Below are 16,237 nucleotides of genomic sequence, written 5' to 3' on the forward strand. Positions count from 1 at the left end.
AGTCCTAAAACAGAACTCTGTGGTACTGTCATAATCTCCTCTGTCTAAAAGAGACTTACTATGTAAGTGGTATGGCCAAGCTTTTGCATGGGGAAACATGGAACCGGGATTGACCTGGAGAGCCAGTGCTCTTACTTCCTGCTGGAACTGTCTCCCATTGTAAATAAAGACAGAAATATAGAAATTTAGAAAGAAGTTGTTTAGTCATGAGGACATGCCCACGCTCCTGTTGAGAAGAATAAGATAAACGGAAGAGATGCTAGTATCAATGCAAGCACGAATTCATGTTGGATCACTTTCCCTTACTGCCCCCATCCCCGGAAGCTCACTAACAAGTTTAGAGATGAGAAAGGCTTGAAGTAGAGCGCACAGTGACTTGAGCCCCCTGGATGTCACCCTCTTGCATCACACCCATTCGGGGACCTCCTAGAGGGACCAAGAAGACCAGAAAAGAATGGAGGAGGGGGAGTAAAGAACTTGGGAAATAAGGTTGGCAGTTGGAGGCAGAGGAGCGGGAACGTAGGAGTGGCTTTCCAGAGTGGTTTTGCCCCCATTCTTAATGGGAGAACTGAAGGAATGGGTCACTTGAGGGACCAGCTCCCCCCTCACTCTACCTTCTTTTGCCCTCCGATGCTCTAAAGACTGAGTGAGTGCCTGCTGACCCCGCCATTGTGGCCGGTCCCTAATGTTGTCATGGAGGTAACATGTGCCTTTGCCAGGTTTCCTTACCCAAAGATCATTAACAAGCTTTGTCTGTACTGCATTTCTTCTGAATTATCAAAATAATTTTTTAAAAGATTTTATTTATTTATTTGACAGAGATCACAAGTAGGCAGAGAAGCAGGCAGAGAGAGAGGAGGAAGCAGGCTCCCTGCTGAGCAGAGAGCCCGATGTGGGGCTCTATCCCAGGACCCTGGGATCATGACCTGAGTGGAAGGCAGAGGCTTTAACCCACTGAGCCACCCAGGCGCCCCCAAAATAATTTTCTTATAGGAGAGGAACTGTGTACAGTTTAATAGCCACAATAATAAACTTTTGAGAGGAATAGTCATCTTTAATCTAGTTGATATATTTGTGGAACAACTAGTGAGTTCAGTGATTGACAGTATATTAACCCACTTATAGAACTGAATATTAACTTCTGGACATTGTGTCCTTCTGAAATATGAAGGAGGGAAAAAAATGTTTCTCTGTGGAAGTCCCAGGAAATTAAAAATCCAATGGAAAGATAAAATTTATATATGAAATTGCAGACCTGTTGTTTATTTACTTTCTTCTTTTCTTTTTAGGGACTGGTTAAATATGTTGAGCCCACCGATCGTTCCTCCCAGTCAACACCCAACAGACCAGCATCTGGATTCTTCTGGAAGCTTGAGTGCTCAAGGTGGGACTATGGAAAATGTTATGCATAAAAAAATAAAAATCATTAACTACAAATAGAGAAAATCATTCGCTTTGAGATGCCACTTTTTATTAAATGCTAATCATTTAGGCTCACACCCCCAAAATGAGATACCCTGTGCCTCATTTTATAGAATAATAAGTCCTTCGGTATCAAATTGACCTTCATCTGGTCAAAAAGCACTAGCAGTGGAGGAATGGGAAGGAAGCAGGAATGAAAATTTGCCTGGGGTTCCCTTTGTGGGCAAGAGTCATAGAAATGAACCATCAGTTTTTGGTTGTGCGCAGGGAACATGATTGTCTGGAGTACATAGAGGAGGAAAGGAAAAGCACCTTTGGTGGAAACAGGGATTGGGGTGGAAGGGGTAGAGTGACAGATAACCTCAGAGTGGGACTCCCTGGACGGCCTTTTGAGCTGGGCTTCTGAAGAGGGAACCACGATATCTGAAGTTAAGACAAATAATACAGGAACTGAAGCCAATATAAATTGCTCCAACAAAGGTGCCAGGTTTTTTCCCCTAACTGCCCCAGGGAGAAAGTGGAGCATCCCATTTTTCTTCAGGTATGGAAAATTCAGAGTGAGAGCTCATACATCTGAGTTGTACATTTTGGCCGCCCAAGGGATGGAGATGTCTCCGTGATTTACTGTCTGAAATAGATTATGCCCCTCAAATTGGGAATCTTTTTAGAGGTGTACATTTATAATTACTTATGACAGAAAAATAGAATCCTGGCTGTCAGGAGGAGACCTTGCTGTGAGAGAACAAATAATATGTTATGTTAAGTGTCCTAAATAAACCACGGGAACAGAGAATGTGGTCCTTGAGCAAAGGCACCCAAGATATATATTAGTGAGAAGTAGCTGAAAGGATGGCTTCGAGTCACCATTACAAAGTGATGTTTTGACAGCAGGAGCTCAGTTATGTTGAAGGTAAACAGAACTTCCAACGAGGGCAAGTTAACAGAATAAATTCAGAAGATTGTAGAAATGTTCTGGCCAATGTGAACCAGGTCTGGCACCCCTCCTGCCCGTCAGCCTTGGTTCCTTTCAGCTGTCCCTTGGTTCCTTTCAGCTGTCCCTTTCCCCTTTTCTGATCTGCTCGAGTGGTTTATAGCTAATTCATATCATCAAAAATTAGTGTTTCCTATTTGGTGACTCTTTACATGTTACTGGCTTAGTTTTAGACAACATATCAATATGCCAAGGTAGTGTTCTTATACAATGTTTGTCAAAGAAAAATGATGGGTTCAAGTATCCAGTTTGTATCACCAGAAGCAAGAGGGAGACATGGTTGTGGACAGTTGGGCCTCTTTTGGGGCTTCTGTTGCAGGATATCAAGAATTTAGAGAGATATGCCGGACACCATGCTAATTTCTAACAGTAGCTGTCACAGCAACACGGTGAGGAAGGTATTATTTGTGTGTGTGTGTAATTATTAATCTTTACAGCTGAGACAACTGAGGTACAAAGTTCTTGAATGCCTTGCCCAGGGTCACACAACCAGTCCTCAGCAGAGCTGGGATGGGATTCCAAACAGCCCAGCCCCGGAGCCCAGCCACTGTTTTATACCTTTTTTTTTGAACCAAGTACCTAGATTACCTACTCGAAAAGAAATGTATATGAAATCAGGAATTGAATTTTTTTTTCCTCTTGAAATTTCCTGATCTATAGGTGAATAAAAAAACAAAAACAAATGGAAACATGTCAAGGGCTAAGTAATTAAGTTCTTTAAGGAAGCAGGAGGAAGCAGACCTCTGGTCCCCTGTTTGAGCCCTGGACCTGCCTCCCCTGCCCATTCATGCTTGTCAGGAATCACAAGTGGCCGCATTTTCTCCATGGGAGTGAGGCGCTCAGGGGCAAAGCTGCTGTGTTGACCAGATCTGAGGGAGCGAGGGCCTGACTGAGAGACAGGATCCCTGGATTGCCGAGCTGCCGGGCCTGAGTATTTCCTTGTCACCTAGCTTCCCAAAGGCCTTTCTAGACAATCTCATCTAAGCAGGTCAATCTCCCTTCACCTTGTACATTTTCTTCGTGCCCTTTTCACAATGTGTAATCCGTGATTTGTTGGCTTGTTTAATGTCTTCTTTCCTACATAGCCTTTAAGCTTGTAAAAGCAGAGACTTCATCTGTTTGCTCACTCCTGGATCCCAAGTACCCTATGCAATTTCTGTAGGTTATTAGATACTCTAAATTTTTGTTAGAAGGAAGACTGGAAAGGCTGAAAGGGGAAAAAAGAGAGAGAGAAATGTTCTTCAAATGGCCATTCTTATACCAACCTTGAAAAAAAATGAATAATTCATTGAAGTCTTACTTTCAGTAAGTCTTGCTTACTTACTTTTCCCCTATTCCAGATTTTTAGTATATTATGTATATTTCTAAAATTTGTCAATGAGAGTATTGAACCTAGACCCTTGCATTTTAGCAACTAAAACAGTGACAGGTCACGTGAGGCAGTGGCTCTTAAAGTATATTTATAAGCCGTGAAACTTTTCTTTCAAATGAATTTCCTATGAAATTCTAACATTTAAAAGAGAGAAGAGCAGAACTGCTCTGGCTAACGGGGAAGTTAGGGTCTCAGAACCCTGCCTTAGGGCTCTGCTGGACCAGCTAAGACAGTGGTGCAGTCCTAGCCCCAGCTAGGATTAGGACCCAGGCTTCCTCCTTATCAGTGCCTTTCTGCAGAACCTTTGAAGGTGATTTTGAAGCCTGGTTCCCAGGGAGGGAGGGTGTCCCATCGTTAGATTTCTAGGATAAAAATAACAATAGCTAATATTTATTTTCCTCTTCCTGTGACCCACACCTGCAAGTACCCTTTACTTCTCATAGTAGCCTCCTGAAGTGTAGCTACTGTTATTCTCCGCCTTTTCCACATGGACACTGGCGCTCAGAGCTGGGAAGAAACGTGCTGAACCCCCACAGCTCCAGCCCGGGTGGAAAGGCCGAGATGCTTCTATAGAGTGAGAGGCATAACTGTAGTTCAGCAGCAGGGCCTGACCAATGCATAGTACTAGAAAACTTGCCCCAGGCCATATAAAAGTAAGTGTGTGGGTTAACCTTAAAAACAAAAAAGTGAATTATTTGACCAGGAAAATGTGTTTATTTAGGAATAGCAAAGGAATGGCAATTTGGGTCATGCACACTGCAGCAAAGTGTAGGCAGGCGCGGAGAACAAAGGAGAGAGCAACATTACTTTGTAGAGACAAAGGAGGGCTTTCTCAGAGGCTGCTTTGGAGGAAAGTCTATTAGAATCTAAAAGTCCAAAGCAAGAGTTAAAGATGACGCCATTTCCCATTGGCTAGGCTATTGCTTGTCAGGGAGAAAATCTCCCTCCCTTCTACTTGGGCAATAAGATGAACTTCCTCCTGCCCAGGAGCATGGCGTAGGCGGCCACAGAAAGCTCGTGCATGAGTGCCTCCCTTTCCAGGCTTCCCCACTCCATTTCAAATGAGGTCTCCCTCTACTCCTTGTCACACATGCCTTAGACCTGGCCTTTGAGTCTTTGCCTTATTCAGTATGAGTTTGTGTCACAGCCACAGCTCCTGCTCAGACAGAGGCCTCAAGTGTATAAATGCCACCTTCAAGGAAACAGGCCGTGTCCTTGGAGAGCCAAGCAGCCGGCGGGACCGGCCTTGCACTCCGGGCCCTGCGGCTGGAGGGAGAGTGGGGCGCGGCGTGCAGCTCCTCCGGGGCCGCAGCCTGCTCGCTGAATGTCAATTACCAGGGGCACAGGAGCCCTTAACACTTGGCACAAATGTGTTTTCCTGGAGCGCATGTGAAATGTGAAAATGGGAAGTTATGATTTCAGAACTTACTCAAGAGAACTACCAAGCTGACCTTTGGAAAATAAAGCAGACTTTGCTTGAAGAATAGTTGTCAATTTGTTTTTGACATTTGTTCCTTTACAGATATGACCCTTCAATTATTCATGCTTCCCAGCTCCAAAATGGAATAATAATGACCTCTCTTGTCAGGCCTGCAGAACCGCTCCTGCAGTTTACGTAGATTTTGAGTAAGAAAGACATTCAGAAGTGCTTGTGGAGTTGCCAGAATCTCATAAAAATAACATCCTTGTACCTTCTTTATGGCAAGACCATAGAGGATATTCCTTTATGAACATGGGTGTATCTCCCACGAGACGCAATAGGCAACAGATGCTGATTTTAAAGGTGTAATATCCGAGCTACTGGCCAAGAATTTAGAAGAACCTCATGGCTCCTTGAAGCTAAGCAGAGAGAGGGGAATCTGGCTGTGTGCTCTGGGTGCACAGAGTCTTATTTCCTGCCACACAGTTATTCGACATCCACCTGATATGATGAGCCTAAAACAGTCTTCTAAAATCTGTTTTACTAGGATATCTTACAGACATTCTGCTTCACTGAAAAACCATGGTGTCCCCAGGTGCTTGACTTGGCGTCTAGGACACAGTCCACACTTAATAAATATTTAATGACTGCTTGCGTGAATCATCTGCCCATGGAAAACAGAAGGATGATTTGGTTTACTCTTTGGATCTTCCTTGTATCGTCAAGATTTATTTAAGGTGCAAAGAGACCTTCTCCCCCCCAAAAAAACAATCCTGGCAATGTAGAAGTAATAAGAGAAGCCAGCACTGGCCATGTGCCCGCCACAATGTTGGATTTTCCTGTGTTACCTCACGATGACTCCTCCTGATACTGCCAGCTGTGAGGCTATGTTAGGTCCCCCACCGTGCAGGTGAAGTTAAGGTCACCGCCTGCGTCACAAACCCAGAGTGTGGAGCAGGACTCTGACCCAGGCCTGTCAGACCTGGCAATCTCTACCCCTAACCCGCATGCTGCTACAAGGCCACAGAATTCCCACTGAGGTCAGTAAGAACCATACAACTGAACTGTCCACTGCAATTTTTTAAATTTAGGAAGTTCTCTTTCTTGAAGCTTTCTGGATAAAATAGTACTCCCTTTAGTACTCTCCTTCAACCCGTGGCATCCCTACCTCAAGGCTCAGCTCCTATGATGTTCATTAGTATTCATGACGTTCCGGAATCCAGAGTCCCCACCCCTTCCCATGTTAGGCAAGGAGCTGCTTTTGCTCTCAGATTAACCTTGAGGAAGAGAGGTATTTTCTCTTACGCAGCTATCAGAGTCTCGGAGGTGTCTTCTCTGCACAAAAGTGGTTGGGTGATGGGGGGCTCGTGATCAACGCCCTCACTAGGCTAAAGAGGTGCCTTCCTTCTAGGAGTACTAGAAGTGAGCCTGGAAGTAGGGAAGTAAACACATTGCTGGTGTCTGAGGCTCTCTCTCTTATTCTAGAACTATCCCCACCTACTTATTCCCAGATGTACCCCAGAAATGTTCCTAGTCTAGCTTCCCTTGATGAAATTGGGGTGAATTTTCTTCTCGCTCTAGTGTTGCCACCTTTCCTGAGATCAGGCCGTTGAGACATTATGGGTTTCACAGCTCAGTAGTCTGGTTAGGGACTTCCCTGGGTGTGTAACAAAACGCATTCAGAGTCACAAGCTGCACATTTCCAAGTGCACAATTGTTTTGTAGGTTCTTTTCCCAGCTTTACTGAGATAAAATTAAAATGTAACATGGCGTAAGTTTAAGATGTAACACTGTGTTAAGTTTAACTCAATGATTTGATATACAAGCACACATTTGCATCACTGCACGTTTGTAAGTGGAGACTACCTGGAAAGAATGAAATTACACTAATTCCCAGTTAATCTTCCAAATCCTTCAATATGTTGTCTTAAATGGCATTTTCCAAGTAAAATTTAGCCACTGGTTTTTGCAAAAAGGGTAATATTATTTCCCAAATGAAACCTGAACTATAATCATGGCGTGTTATTTGCCTTCCAAGAAACAATATGGTGTTCTAATAGAAGAAAGTATCTTTTCTTCCTTTTTATCCCATCCTTGATCATTTATCTTTCTCCCATCCCAGGACACATATTTGCCAAAAAACAAAATTCAGCAGTTCACAGTAGACTTTCTCAGGTTTTAGTGCAAGTTAATTTTGCCCTGCTGTGAGAAGGGTTGGTGGGAGAGTTTGCAAGCACCTGGTGCTCTGCAGAATCTTATCTAAAATGTCATCTTTATTGATCCTGAGGCTGACTGTTTGGAATGGTGATCCCTCACCATTGAATTGTTTAAACAATAGTGTATTAGTATGCACATAAAAGTACAGTCAATCAGTTCTCAAGATCTATAAGAGAGAAAACGCATTAACTTTTTTAAAAAAAATTCTGGATGGCAGCGTCAGAAAATCGAAAATCAAGTGCAGTGTCTTGATTCAGAGATTTTAAATCTGATAAACCGGTGCCACATTATTTGTTTTCAAGCTTGAGGACTCAGCCTGCGCATACAGGTTTTCTATTATCTATGGTTAAAACGCGATAAATATAGATAATTAAGCATTTATATTAATGGATTTTCAAAAGGTGAACTGAAGAAATTATTTGCCTGAACTGATCTAACAGAGGGGAGGGCAGCTAATATTGCCGCATTTGGTCTGGCTCTGCTGGCTTTTCTTCTATTATTGCTGTTAGCCAATTTCAAAGTGGATGAAGCTGGAAGTTTGTAAATAGATTATTATCTGAAAGGCAATTTTATTTCACTGGAAATGACTTTATTATGTGGAGAAGAGTAAAAATGTAATTTGGACCCCTGTCCAGATGCTCTTAGTCTGGTAGCAGAGAATGGTTTTATTTGTTAATTTGTCCTTTTAGAGTTTCTGTAGCCAGTCTTTAAATAGAGCAATTTAGCATTTGGGGGAAAAACAAACTCTGCACCATTCAAGAATATAATTGAAAATTACCCCATACCCATGCACAATAATTACCTTTCAAAACATTTCCCATTGCTTGACATCATAGTGGTAATTGCTTAATGATATTATAATTTCATTACGTAGGGATTACAATGGCTTAAAATGATGTAAATTGGAGGCGTTGAAAATTAAGTTATAATGAAAACAAAACCTTCTATGCAACTTTAAAGCACTTATTTCAATGTAAAATTATACATAATGTCACCCAATTTTTGTACGAGTGTCATTGTTGGTAGAGTTTTAAAATTCATCCATTTAAACCTTTAGTACTAAAAACCACAAAACCTGCTTTAGTCTCATGGCTATAATGCATGAGGTTCCAGTTTTATGGTGATATGTATTGGAACGAATGCATTTACATAGCAGTTACTGCTTCAGTTTGTATGCATTATGTACCAAAACCCCTACTAATGAATTGGATCCACATCGATCCCTTTGCAGTTGGGTGATAAAGACCCGTAGCCCATTACAACTGTTGTTTTCATCTAGAAAGATTCTTGACTGGTCATAAAATGTATTGAGTTTTCTAACTTAATAACACCAGCTTAAAATTTTATCTTTTTGGAAAGCACCAACTCCAGAGTGCGCTAAACAGTAATATGGCATGTAACTTATGTGCCAGAGGTCAGAATTTCCCCCAGTGTGTGGATGGAGTAAAAACAAAGCACGGACAAAGACCTCCAAGATGGGTTGACTTATCATCACTTACCTCGATGATTCATGATTTCAACATGACACCTGATGGGAAAATTCATTTTACTTTTAAAAAATACGCAATTTTTGGTTTAAGTACTCTTTTTACTTAAAGATGAATTCTTGATAATGTCCTTTATGAAACTAGTTGGGGTCTTTGTATTTCATTCAAATCCACTATTCTTTTTTCTCTTGGTAGTAAAAAATCAAACAGGCACAGTTTGGAGATGGGGAATAAGGTATAAGTGGACACACCCCTTTTGTTTCTAACTCGGCTATCTTCAGTTTTTCGTGATGACAAGTATAACGACAACATTTATTGAGTATTCACTGCGTGTGTGTGGAGTCTTACTGAGCATCTTACTGAGTTCTCATAGGTACTCTCACAAGTAGGATTACTGTCCTCGCATGAGAAGACTAAGGCTCAGAGTGCTGAATTTTCCCAGGGTCCCACAGCTACCAAGTGGTAGAATGGGATTTGGACCCAGGTCTGTCTGACTCCATTGTCTCCGTGTGATGCTGTCCGTCTCTATGAAGCCTTATCTTAGGACTCTAAGCTTTATCAGTGTTTTTGTTCTGAGTAACTAAGCAATTTATAACTGAGTAACTAACTGAGTAACTAACCAATTTATAACGAACTCGTGACTTATTTCAAGGTTGTCATTATCCTTAATAGTAACAGTAACAATCATTTGTTGCAGAATTACTGTGTCCGCTGTGTTATGCATATTATCCAGGGTCCAGTTTCGTCTTCCACAAAACCCTATGAAACAGTCAGTATTATTTCCATTTGGTAAATAAGGAAATGAGGGTCCAGTGAGGCAGAGTAACCCATAATTGCCCAAAGGTCATTTGGGTAGGCAGCAGCCGAGCTCCCTCCCATCCCACCAGCAGGATCCTAGGGCCCAGGGCTCTCTCTGCCCCTCTGCAGTTGCAACTCCCATCCCCCCACCATTAATCTTCACTAGCTGCTTTTGTTTTGTGTATGAATGTCACATCCACACCCAGACGTAGTACAAATTTAATAGACATCATCATGTAGCCTGCACACATGAGTTACTTATTGGTTCTGTTCTCTGAAGAAGCCTAAATAAGAAAGGGATGATGGGTTGAATATGTGAAGATAAAGGACACATGCACACCCTCCTTTTGATGTGCAGAAGTGACCTAAAGGGGGTCATCTTCCATGAGAAACAGCCACTTAAAAAGCATTCCCAACTTCTCCTACTTAAAGGAAGAAGGTGGAGGCAGGACCCTGGGGCCCACTCTTAAGGTAACAATAGAAAGTAAAGGAAAAGCAGCCTGCCTTCTCTGATTTCCTGTTCTTAATTAGAAACCGTGCAGGGTGCTCAGGTCAGCTGCCACCATTAACGTGGCCATTAGCAAAGTCCTGTCATACTTCAAGGACATAAGCCACTGCAGCCAAGAGTCACAGAAACTCATCAAAGGCACCGCGGGGATCACTGGATCTGGTCCTGCCCTGTGCACAATAAAATCTGACACAAGTGGTCGCCCCAGTCCCTGCGTCACCCTCCCCAGGGTCCACCTCCCATTTCCTGGTCTGCTCTATGGTTTAGAAAATTCTTCCTTGTGCTGAGCCAAAATCTGGCTCCTCATAACTTTCCCTCATTGATCCTCTTGCTTCCTCCTGGAACCCCACAGAATCGTCTTAACTTTTTTCTCATTTACCACCCTTGATGTTCTTGAGGCCAGAAGGGCTGCTGTAACCGCAAGCTTTGTCTTTTCTGGAGTTAATAAGCCCGGATTTTGCCTCTGCCCTCCCACATGGACTCTCATCTTTGTCTGTGATCTTTGAAGTGTGAGAAATGAAATTTCTTTTGTTTCCAAACCTGAGTTTTTCAAATATAGGACACCTTTACAACTTGACACCTTTACAATTTGTTACACTTCTCCGTGTTTAAATCCCCATAACATAATGGCTCCCAACTGAACGTGTTCCACCACCTTCTTAAGGAAAGCAGGGCACCAGTATGGTAGAAAGAATGCAGAACTGAGAGTCTGGAAACCCGGGTTCATCCCTGCTTCCCTCGTCTGTCAGATGGGCACCGTGACTCCTCCCTGTTTCCCAGGAGGGTCAAGTGAGCTCCTGCATGGGGAGGTGCTTTGTAAACCATCAAGGGCTCCACCAGTTGAGGTGTTAGTCAGTAAGGCGGAGGCTCCAAGTCCTCCATCCAGCCCCACTTTTGAAGGACTGCTCGCTCTGCGTGCAGCCCATAATAGTTGGCTGCTCTTGGGTTTTGCCCAAGTCGCCACACACTCTTTGAGAACAGCACCTTCTTCTTCGACCAACTCATCCCCAGCACTCCACTCAGGGCCTGGTGCAGGGGCAATCATGCTTTAGGTCTTTGGATGGTCAGAGGAATGGCTGTAGTAGAATCTCAGCCCCCGACCTCACCATCTTGGCCCCGCTCCCTGGGACTTAACTCGGGCTTGTCACTGTCCTGACAGGATCCATGCACCAGCTCGCTCTGACTTTGGCTGGAAAAGATGGAGTCCCACCACCTTCCCGTACTCTGGGCAGTGACCCTTATAACCACAGACTTCGTTTTCACAATCATGTATTCCCCCTTTCCAGAAACATCTGTATTGACTGAGCCTCTGTTACATGTCAACCTTACCGCAGGCCCACAGCCGAGACCCTCTGAAAGTAACCCTGGTGAGCTCACGGCCCCAGAGACTGGGTTTTCTCTGGTCCTCAACAGCCTGTGCTCAGGAAGAGAGGGGGGTGTTCTAATCAGCCCTCCTGCCTGCTCTGATCCTCTCCAGCTCAGGGAGGTCTTACCTTCCGGGCTTCGGGACTCCTATTATGTGCTTTTCAAAAGTACTCAGGAGGCACTCGCTTGCTGGAGGCGGCCTCGAGTGTACAAGTACTCAGCACAGCCCTGGGCACATATAAGGTGCTCAGGAAAGATCTTACAAAAACCTTTTTTTTTTTTTTTCATTCCATGGCATGTGTTAGAAACCAACCAAAACTGCTAATAACTTAGGCAGCAGGAGTTCCTCCAAAATGTCTAAATAGTTGTCACAGAGACAAACATGAAGCCACATCCACGTTACTAGCAAACGTGACAGACCTTCCTACCATTGTTGAAATTACGCATCACCTGATAGTTCTCTGTATGTGTTCTTTGCTTTGTGTGTCTTGTGTTCCTAAACAACATTATCATTTTAATTCAGGTTTACTTGGTAGCACTTTTAGGATGCATTCATACAGCGCTGGCCCACAGTGAAATCTGGAACTGTCGCCCCTGTCTTGAATCCCGTTCATATCCTTGATCCCGTGAGTCCCTTGGCCATGTCCCTTTCTTCTCTCCCTCCCTGCCTGGCCTCCACACTCAGCTTTTCTTGTCCTTCAGAGCGAAGCCGGCCCTTACTGATGCTGTGAGCAGAGTCTGCGCATCTGCCGTGCCCCTCCATTCTGGCCTTGACATTCTACCTCTCCCAGGAGGGTTGGAGGGGCCTGACTTCTTGCCCTTCTGCCCTGGCAATCAGGAGTCCTGGGCCAGGCAGGCAGCTAACGTGTCTGTGGTTCCCCTCCCCGCAGGTGAAGAAGACCCGAGTGTGGAGGAGGATGAGGAAGTGCTGACTCTGCTGTACGACCCGTGTCTGAACTGCTACTTTGATCCCCAGACTGGGAAATACTACGAGCTGGTGTGAAGCCTTCCTCCGGGGCCCAGAATGGCCACGCCCAGGCGGGGCAGGCGAGCCGTGCTGACCGTGACGTTGGCCCCACAGTGCATGTGTCGGGCAGGCTCGCAGAATCCAAAGTAACTGAGAGAAATGAATTTGTTTTGTAAATAACGTTTGGTGTTAAGGATGCCTACCTTCTCTTTGTAGATGCATGTGATTTTTTTTTTTTTGGCAGTGAAGTAATTAATACAGAGACAAGATTTTAGGACTTCAAATTGATTCTTATTGGCTCGTTCTCATCCTACATATCATTTTTTATTGCCTATAATCTTATGGAAGCAAATTAAGAGTTATTAATTCAAATGTTTTGCAGTGTTACTCTGTAAATGATGGCTTGATACACAGAAAATGTATTCTTGTTTCAAAGATATTTGGGTACCTTTTATTACCTATTTGTATTAAAAATAAAGTATGATGGTCAAAAGGATACCTTTTAAACTGCCTTCTTTTATTTGCCTTGCTTGCATTCTTTACCAGAATATTCCAAGATAATATTTACCCTTCCTTAGGCTCTCAAGAAAGGGAAACACTGTGACCTGGTCAGACTTTATGATCGCATTTTGTTAGCACTGGCCCCACTGTTCCATTTCATTAAGGTTCATCCAGAGTTTGCCAAAGATCAAAACATTGCTAATCACTTAAGCTGCTTAGCACAGTGCTGTGCTTTTTTGGTTTGGGGTTTTGCATTTTTTTTTTTTTACCAATTATCTCTAAATTCTAATGTTATGATCCAAATCTAGCTCCATGGATCCAGGTTTAAGAAGTCACCCATTTGAACACTGCCCACGCCTCACCACTTCTGGGACTTGGCCTGGAGAAACGAAGGCTCTGTCACTGTAATTCTGCCTGCTGCGTCACCAGGAAGAAATCGTGCACTTCCTGAGTTTGAGGAAACGGCCTTGAATTGTGTGCCAAGTATATTAATATTGAGCTCAAGGAAGTACTTATATTAGCTGGAATATTTTGTTATTTAATAAAGATTTTTTAATAAAGAAGAGTACCACTGGAAATGAAAAATTACTGGTTTACAATTGGATTTAATGGTAGGACTATAATTTCATTTAATGTTGCTTGATAGAGGAAATAAGAGCTCTTTTTTCAGGAAGAGATTTGGGCTCCTGTTCAAAGGATCATACATTATTTAGAACCATGTTTCTGTTTGATAAGCTTTTAATCCTATTGTTCACAACATATACCTTTGTTAGGATTTTTTTCCCCAAGATGTTCATACTTACAAAATGCAAATAAATAACTGAGGCTTCAGAAAGCATAGAGAATGATAAAATAGTTGGACTATCTTGGTTATCTTGGTTATGACCTTGAAGATTGGAGTAGGACCTGGAGAGCCTGGAACCTGCCTTAGTCTCAGGACCATCCATGTAAACAGAGGAGTCAACTAAAGCTCTGTGCTAGTTAAGACATGTAGTTATAAAGATCAAAAACACCCTGAGCTAAAATATCTTTAAGTATACAAGAGTATCTCATGAGCCCCAAAACAGAATGCTGCAAACCTCCATGTGGATCTGAGCTGGGACCTAGAAAACTGTTCTAGGATTCTTAAATCACAAGCAGCAGACAGCCTTGATCTCAAAGACTTGCTGAACAATCAGATCCCAGAAGACAAGAATCTGGACAGCTCCAGGGATCCTATAGCAGAAACTAATAGTTTCTCCCAACAGTGGTCACCGAAATGACAGCGTCACCTTTTTCTGTTTCATCTCTGCTCAAAAAGCAAAGGCCAGTAGGCTTGATTTGTCAGTTATCCCCAGGACCACGAGGAATGGGAGTGAGATAGTCCCTGGAGAATAAGGCACTGTTAACAAAATGGGGAGGGAGGCCAACCAAGCAAAAATAGGAGTCTTAGAAGCATCGTCTCTACCACTCACCTCCAATTTGTTTGCAAAACGAGTTATCTCTCCCCATAATTCTCAGCTACTCAGTTCACCTGCCAGAACATTCAGCCATGCTACAGCTCATACATCCAACCACAAAGAAGTATGGACTCTGAATTTCAACTTAGAAATCCAGACTTGATTCTGGTTGGCCACTTTGCTTCAGTGGCCACCAGAACCCTCTGGTGTGGATGGGAAGAGGAAGGCAATTAAGGAGTTTCTTATGAACCAAGTAGACACCAGAAGATATCTACCACAAGCTCTTACCCACTTTTTTCATTTTACTTGCCTTTTTTTTTTTCAAGGAGTAGGTTCATTTTCTGTTCAGATTATTTCCTTTTTTTTTTTTAAGATTTTTTTATTTGAGAGAGAGAGAGCGCGAGCACATGCATGAGCAGGGGAGGGGCAGAGGGAGAGGAAGAGAATTTCAAGAAGACTCCGTGCAGAACATGGAGCCTGATGGGCTCAATCCCACAACCCTGAGATCATGACCTGAGCCAAAATCAAGAGTTAGGTGCTTAACCTTCTGAACACCTAGGTGCCCCTCCGCTGAGGCAATTTCTACGGAAGAGTTGTAAAATAAAAACAGATGTGTTTCATACTGCTAATTTTAAACGAAAGTCATATAAGCAGTTAACTTGGAAATTCATTGACTAGGCTATACTGCTTCACTGGTCATCAAATTTTGCTGCATATTAGAATCTCCTGAGAAGTTTATAAACATACTGGCGCCTGGGTTACACCCCCAAAGAGTCCGATTTGATTAGTCTCAGGTGCGATCTGGGCACTGGAAATTTTTAAAACCTCCCCTGGCAATTCTAATGTGCCATAATGCTTGAGAATCGTTGCTAGAGATCAGATCCAACATGATGAGGGGGGAGAAGATTTGCCTGATGGCGGATGTTTCAGTGGGGAAGAGTGGATTAGTTTCCACTTCCAAGAACTTGATTTCTACCTTTATAATCAAATGTGGACTGAACATTATATCTGAAACTAACGATAATCTGGTATCAGTTTTGGGACTGACTCAGTTTGTTTCATATAATTTGGGATGCAACTTGCAAGTGACTTTAAGTCTTCAGTCCCTAAATTATTTAATTACAGAACCCAGGTAATGAGAATTATGGAAAAACAACAGTCAGCTAATACATGGCATCAGATCAATGATTTAGCTTCTCTGGCGATTATAACTTCTCTCTCCAATTAATTTTATTTTATTTTATATTAAATAAAAATACTGCCATATGCAAAATACATAGATGCTTTTGCATAATAACTTGCCCTATTGTGTTTCTCCATATTTTTAGATTAGCTTCATTTAAATCAGTCGTTTCAACCACATCTTGATTTTTTTTAAAGTGCAAACTGTGTTTAATAACCAAGAATAGTGCAATCACAGATTGTACAACCTAAAGGACAATTAATTAAAAGAACTAATTTTAAAGTTGCCCTTTGGCTTTAATTAAAGATCAAGCTGCTGAAAGTTTCTGGACTATTTGCGAGGAGAAAAAAAGACTTGAATGACAGCAAATACAGTACTAAAACTGCTTTCATCCAGGCTGCCCCCATGACTCTCAATCTTCAATCACAACGGCCAGATTAATGAGGACTAGAAATCACCTATGCACAGATGGTTGTATTACAGGATTTCTATTCATACACCATTCCTTTTGCACCCCAAAAAAGTTGGTCTTGAAGAGAATTCAAGCAAATCCTATCTTCCTTTTTT

At 42.7% G+C, this 16,237-nt stretch overlaps 1 protein-coding gene across 1 annotated transcript in view; it reads left to right on the top strand.

Annotated features, from left to right (window-relative positions):
- Window positions 1-13,051, top strand: part of CFAP20DC (CFAP20 domain containing) — a 260,030-nt gene extending 246,979 nt beyond the window's left edge. The window contains exons 15-16 of the mRNA XM_080817181.1: window positions 1,290-1,384; window positions 12,471-13,051. Of these exons, the coding sequence (XP_080673307.1) occupies window positions 1,290-1,384; window positions 12,471-12,583 (208 nt within the window). The 3' untranslated portion in view covers window positions 12,584-13,051. The remainder of the gene's footprint in view (window positions 1-1,289; window positions 1,385-12,470) is intronic.
- Window positions 13,052-16,237: the final 3,186 nt, after the last annotated feature.

The sequence above is a fragment of the Martes martes genome, assembly GCF_963455335.1.
Source record: "Martes martes genome assembly, chromosome: 1".
NCBI lineage: Eukaryota > Metazoa > Chordata > Mammalia > Carnivora > Mustelidae > Martes > Martes martes.